The sequence below is a fragment of the Chinchilla lanigera genome, unplaced genomic scaffold (assembly GCF_000276665.1).
Source record: "Chinchilla lanigera isolate Chin_1 unplaced genomic scaffold, ChiLan1.0 scaffold00102, whole genome shotgun sequence".
Taxonomy (NCBI): Eukaryota; Metazoa; Chordata; class Mammalia; order Rodentia; family Chinchillidae; genus Chinchilla; species Chinchilla lanigera.
In genome coordinates this window covers 2,086,384-2,093,501 of record NW_004955503.1, presented here as the reverse complement: position 1 = coordinate 2,093,501, position 7,118 = coordinate 2,086,384, and the positions used below count along the sequence as shown (strand labels likewise).

Genomic DNA, 7,118 nt, shown 5'->3' with positions numbered 1-7,118 from the left:
AGCCTGTTTACAAAGTAAGGCAGGGAAAGAGGCTGCTTGCAGAGATTCCTCCCTTTTGCTGTGGCTGCTTTGCTGTTCGGCTGCCATTTCCCCCTTTGCTCTTTTAGTAATTTAGTAATTCCCCCCTCTGCTCTTTTGTTGCTTTGCTATCTTCTGCCTTGGAGCCAGGCAAGTATGGACTGAAACCTCCACAAACTGTAAGCTAAATAAACATCTCCTTCCTTCATTTTGGGTGTTGGGTATTTTGTCTCAGCAAGGAGAGAAAAGTAACCAAGACAGTGTCAGACCCAGTCTCCTGGTCATTCACGGTCAAGATGCAGGACTGGTGCCTTAAAGGCTGTGGGGTTTGGTGGCCAGATGGAGGCTTTTCTCTTAGGATGACAGTTTCTTTATTATCTAAAGCATCTGACTGGTGAATATCAGCCTCTTGTAAATTTGCATCTTGGTTCCTTTGACTGGCAGGTAATTCTAAATCTGCAGTGCCTGAGCTCTCACTCAGGTGAGGGCCAGGCTTCACAGAAGCTCCACATGATGGGGAAGACTCCCCAGTCTCCCCTTGGTGATCAAGAGCACTTTCAGTCCTGAACCAGGTCTGCTGGTTGAAAACACTGTTTTGATGCAAACGATTTACTGGTCTTTGGTCTTTGACAGAAACCAATGAATTCTTGCTAAATAGCGGTTTTGCAATGTGTGTAGAAGGCACTTTCAGAGAATTACTTCAGGCTTTCACAAGAGGGGACATGTCCTTTGAGATGCCGTGAAGCAGTGACATGCCCCTAGCAGTTGGAAAAGTTCTGTTGGATGGCAGCGTTTTTAAATCTGGTGGAATTTTTTTAAACTGTGACACAGACCCCACTCCTCTACCACTGATACGCCTATTATCAGAATTAACAACACTTGAGGCCACTGTCAAATTTGAACCTCGAAAAGGTTTATGAATTTCTTGCTGCCTGGATCTTTCATAAATGCCTCGTCTATCATCCTGTTCAGTAAACCCACTCCACTTATATATCTATTTTTATTCCCCATTTGATTTAGGTATTTTATTTTCAGAATTAACATTTTCTAAGGTTTCACCTTGTCCCTCAATGTAATCCCATGAATGAATTCTATGATTGCTAAAACTAACAGATGGGGATATCAGTGCTCCTTGAGAGGCACTTCTTGGACAATACTTCATTAGCACAGAATCCTCCAGTCTTTCCTGGGACACACTGCGTTGTCCGATCTGAACAGACCGGGGAACTCTATCATGGGAGGTGCTTCGATGTTGTACCTGCAAAGTAGTGCTGGTGGGTACTACTTGGTTATACTCTGTCGTGTTCTGAGATGCTGCCCTTAAACTATCCAACCTTTCTTGAATTGTCTGACAACATATGTGCAATCGTGTGTTATCAATATACCCTGTAAGTTTCACAGTTTTTCCAGTCTATGTGTTGATGGGAATTTGGAGAATAGTGATTAACACATATAGCAGGAGAATCCACAGCTTGAGGTCTACTGCTTGAGATTCCTTCTGAATGTCCACTGTAATTTCCAGACTTAAGTAAAATTCCAGAAGGTTCCAATGATCTGGAGCCTGTAGTCTGATGAATTAGATGGGCAGTAGGAATTGATGGTGATATGGTTCTTGACACTGTCTTTAAAGAGGTCTGCTTATTTACACCATATTTCACTTCTTCAGTTCTATGTGAAGGACCTGTGTGGTTGTTTCTATTGGGTAAAAAGTCTACAACATTCTCAGAAGGCATAATGACAGTTCTTATACTTTCATTGCAAACATACACTGCTGTGTTTGATTTTGCAGCATCTGTTGGTGATGGAGGCATTGTATTTCCATTCTATAGGCTCTGCCAGGTTGTGTCAGGACTGGTGTTGTGGTTTGTTGCTTGTTCAATGATGAGCCTGGAGGAGACACTTCAACTGGTTGTGCCATGGCTGAAGGGGCAGGTGGCAGCCAGGGATAGCAAATTGGTGAAGGCTCAGGTATGTTATGGGCATTGCTACTGTAGGCTTCGTTGCCTTTCAGGTAGGCATCTTGTGAATATGCCACTTGGAGAATATCTTCATCTTTTGGCATCACACCAAATTCCAGTGTTGTACCACTGTTCTGAATTAGGGCAGTTACTTGGGTATAGGTCTTCCCGATAACACTTTCTCCGTTGACTTTAATGATTCTATTACCTGTGGGTAATCCTGTTTCAAACGCAGGTCCACCTTCTTTTTTTTTTTATTTTAAAGATAAAAGGAGGGAAACATTAACAGACATACAACATTTTACAACATATCACAAGCACAATACAGACAATACAGAGTTACAAACAAAGTGGTAGGGAATTAACAATGGTGGTTGTATTACATATTGATATCTTCAAAGTGGCTTCTCGTGAAAACAGATATAGACATGCAATACTGGTCAACCAAAGACTCATTGACAGTTTCTTTCAGCATAGAAATAGAAGACAGAAGAACAACCATGTTATCTATCCTGTATATACATACATACAAAATTTCTCCTTCGTTCCCTTCTCTTTTCCCACATCCCAGAAGCCCTTTACTCTTCAGTGGTTTCCTATCATTTCACAGTGTCTATCATACCTCCAAGTCAGGTCCACCTTCTTTAATTTGTTTAAGGAATATGGTATCCATTGGTTCCAAGTGGTTTCTTTCTTTTCCTCCTCGGTTTCCATTTTCTTCATCCTTATATGAAAACTGAATTGCAGACTCCCGAGGATAAACAATAAAATGCCTCAATGTAAAACCAAAGCCTTGAGATGTTCTTTTCAACATAACTGTTTTGGAACCTGGCCAGGAGAATGTTTCATCTTCGGATGATGATACAGTTTCATTTCGTTCTTTTCCATCTTTATTTTTTGATACCTCACAGGCGGGGAACCCGTTGGCCTTGAGCTTGTCACCATCTCCTTCAGGCAGACTAGTCTGACGTGTTGCCATCATTGCGCTCCAAATTGCAAAGAAAGGACAAATCCTTTGGAGTCCACATTGGAGGTGGGGAGGAAATGCCACCACACACCAAAAAGGGAAGAATTCCACACCCAGCTCCGAAAAGGTGCAAGGCTGGTGAAATACACAGTGTGCCAGGAAAAAAGGTTCGTTTGTTTCTGGAAGCCCCTTCAAATGCCCACTTCAACTGACTTCACCCTCCTCCTCCAGGCTTTAAAAAAAAGCCCCCTGTACAGGCTTTAAAAACAAAGGCGACAGATCTCCTCGTGAGCTCTCGTTCAGGCCCACAGCAGAACTACTCCTGAGCGCTACTCCTGAGGCCGAGAGGAATCCGAGTGGGTTGCTGCAGTGTCAGCTGCGGAAGCAATCACCCGGAGGAAACGGAGCCAGCAATCCCGGGACCGCGCCACCTCCGCAGCAGGACGACCCTCGCCGCCGAACTCCGAGGCCTCTGCTCCTGGCAGGCTGCTCCCAGGCTCCAGGGCGATCTGCCGCGGCTGGCCCGGGCTCTCTGCCGGCCGCTGCGGAAGGGCGTGGGGCAGGGACACCGGCCTCCGAACTCTCCCTTCGCCTCGCTGGGGGGCCACTCTGGCGCCCACTACCACTAAGTCGGAGGCATCTAAATCTAGAGTTTGTGACTGATTCATAGTGCAATGCTGGGAATAAGAGTGCTGGGATTAAGGCTGGGTGATTGCTGGATCACTCCACTGACTGGATTGGCACCACCCTAATCCTAGCAGTCTGGATAAAATAAAAGTGGCAGAAAGAGGCTTGCTTCACTAATGGGTTAAATAATTCCTAGTTATTGCAGGCTGATCAGGACCACAATCTCCCAAGTGAGTGGACAGTGAAGGCTTAAATAAATGAGACAATTGAAATGATTTCAGGGCTCCAGGAGGGTCTAACTCTCTTACAGCTTCAATATTCTCTGGGTTTAGACCAAGACTTCTCTGGTCAGCCTGTATTTATTTGGTTTACAAATAAAGGAGGGGGATACTGAAAAAAATGGAAGAATCTTGGCAGGATTCGGGAATCTTTTTAAGGACTTCTCCAAGTAATACATTATGTTAATTTAGGAGAACAGTGCTATCTCCAGGAAAGCCTTCACTGCAGGAGTGGAGATGCCTGCAGCTACAGTCTCCTTTAAGTTAATTGGGGTTGGAGCCAAAAGTCCTCAGCTGTGGCCTTATCTTGTCCCTTAAGGCATCACAGCTTCACAGGCCAATGCAGACCTCAGTGGTGATCAGTGACTTACAGAGGTTTACTTACTCTGAGTCCACTGCACATACCCTGACGAAGTTCCTAAGATTTCAACTCATAAGTAAACATGGAAAGCCAATTGAATAATATTAAATCCTGTTCAGGGCCACTTTGTAGTTGTCTCCATCACTTCACCACTCTTTTTTGCTCCTGTTTCTTTTGCTGTTTTCTGCTGCCATGAGCTGTCACTGCTCTGCCATGCCACCCTGCCTTGGAGCCAGATGATTATGGACTGAAACCTCTACAAACTGAGTTAAATAAACCTTTTCCTTTCCAGTGGGTCAGGTATTTTTCTCTCAGCAACAAGAGAAAAGTAACTAAGACAATCATATTATAGGAATACATGCATATCTTTGTTTATAGCAGTGCAATTCATAATGGCCAAATCTTGCAAGCATCCCATATGTCTCTCTGAAGAATGGATTAAGAAAATGAGGTATTTGTACACAATGGAGTACTACTCTGCCATTAAGAAACATAAATTTGAGTCGTCTATAGGAAAATGAATGCCTCTTGAGACCATAGTCTTAAGTACAATATATCAGAAACACAATCTTAAATATCACATGGTGTCTTGTGTAACAAATGCAAAGTAACAATAAAAAGCAAAATAAAAGATAGATAATACAAAGTATGGAGGTAGATCTTTCTCAAATGAGAAGGGAATCAAGAGATGGGGCAGGGAGGAGGAGAGTAGGGGTTGGGGATGAAAAAAGTTATTGTGATGTTTTATGTACATTTACCCACTCCACATAAAGAATGTTAACATTAGGTACTGAAAAAGTGTACATGAAATTAAAATATAAAAAAGCAAGGGTATCAAGAAATGAGTGGACTGGGAAGGGTTGGAAGGAAAAGGGGATAAAAAAGAATGGTGGTGCATTATTTGTGTGTACCAACCTCCTGTAAGGAATGTAAACAGTATATACTACACACATGTACTAATAAATTAAAATTTATAAATATATAGATAATATAATTAATCAGAGAGATGACACTTTTCTGCCAAATTTGTGCATTGGGTTAGGGAATGCCGTGTTAGAATATCTCTCATATTAGGGTTTATACTCTGAGATGCTTATAGCACATCCCCATTAAAAACAAAATGACTTAATTTTATACTTGTGGTTTGGAGTCAATTTATTTTTATGGACCTATGAAATTTTTTGTGATTCATTAAAATCACTCCTGTTATTAAAATTAGTACTCTTTTTAAAAAGTAGAATGTCAAACTATATCAATCTACATCTATGTCTTACTTTTTGTGTTGCTAGGACAAATACCTGATATCCACAAATTAAAGTTCAGGTATATTCTGGCTCATGGTTTTTGGAGGTTTTAGTTCATAGTCCATTGGCTCCAAGGCAGAGAGCATGGCACAAGGTCCTTCCAGGCTGTGACCCTACTGATTTGCCTCTTCAGACCAGACCCCACTTGCTAACATCAAGTCAGCTACAATTGAATCACCTTCTCAAAGCCTAGCCTTTGAGCACATGAGGTTCTTAGGGAACACCAAGATATAAACCATATATAACTATGTATGTAGATATAGTTGTAAGATAAATTATATAAATAAATAAATATACATTTTCCAACCCAATCCATGAGATAAACAAAATCCTCCCATACCTTTTTCTGCATTCATTCTAATATATAATCAAATAAACGTATACACTCAAGCACACATAACTCAATCAATGCATATAGGTAGAAAACCTCCTTTTTAATAGTGGTATAATATTCAATAGTATTGATGCATCATTTTATCGAACAGTTGCTCCTGTCAAAAGAAATTGATGTAATTTTAAAATTAATTTGGTTTGCACTAAACGTCAGTGCAAACTGTAATTTATGTGTGCTCTTATTGTAAGAGATTTGGATTTGGTTTTTCTCTACTTGCAGCTACCGTGTTTGAATGTCATGGTTTTGTGGGTACTTACAGAAGGCACATACTTCTTGGTCAAAGTAAGGACTCTATTATTCATAGTACTAAAAGCAGTAGAAGATCCCCTTCTGCCAAGTCTCACAGGGAAGGACCCTGATAGATGCTCTACCTACAGAGTGTCTGTGTTATCTCTGAGGAGCAGCAAAAGTAGGGAATCCTCTACTTCTCCAGCAAATAATGAGCAAGCCAGTTCTTTGTACTAGAGACAGAGTTTACTTCATCTTTAAAGGATGCTCACTGCAACCTTCCACTCTAAAGGCTGCTGCAGTATCAGCTGTTCTCTGCACCTCCAGCCTGCTCACCCATCCTGCAGAGTTTGGACTTGTGAGCATCATAATTGTGTAAGGCAACTTCTTAAAACATAAAGCTCTTTTCCTATATACACACATTTTATTCTGTTTTCTGGAGAATTCTTACTAATATACCCACTTATAGTATTTGCCATAATTCTTCTGACCCCTTTTTAATGGAAATATTTCTCTATTTCTCATCAATTTGAAAGATATTAACTTTTGGTCAATTTTTTTCAAATACTGTTTCCAGATTTCCATTGCCTTTTGACTTTAGTTTCTTTTTCTTTGTAAAAAAATGAGCTATTTCAAACAGAAAACTATAGAGAAAAGTGCAACAAACACTCATGTACTCATTATCCATTTTTAACAAATACTAACAATTTGCTGTATTGCTTCCCCTCTTTTTTAACTAATGAAATCATACTAATGGAATTGAAAGTCTTCTATCCTCTAAGTGAAATATGCTCCTTCCCTACAGCGATTTCTGTCCTGATTTTGCTTTATCATTACCATGCGCATTTTTATACTTTTTTTAATTTTAAAAATAAAAGGAGGTAAACATTAACAGACAGACAACCTTTTACAAAATAGCAAAAGAACAGTACAGACAATACAGAGTTACAAACAAAGTGGTAAGAAATTAATAATTCTTGTTG

General features: G+C 40.6%; 1 protein-coding gene across 1 annotated transcript in view; it reads right to left on the bottom strand.

Annotated features, from left to right (window-relative positions):
- LOC102008750 (rho GTPase-activating protein 21-like) overlaps positions 1-2,958 on the bottom strand; it is a 6,932-nt gene extending 3,974 nt beyond the window's left edge. The window contains 5 exon segments of the mRNA XM_013505847.1: positions 143-153; positions 272-1,403; positions 1,405-1,828; positions 1,831-2,217; positions 2,616-2,958. Coding sequence (XP_013361301.1) covers positions 143-153; positions 272-1,403; positions 1,405-1,828; positions 1,831-2,217; positions 2,616-2,958 — 2,297 coding nt within the window.
- Between the last annotated feature and the right edge of the window lie 4,160 nt (positions 2,959-7,118).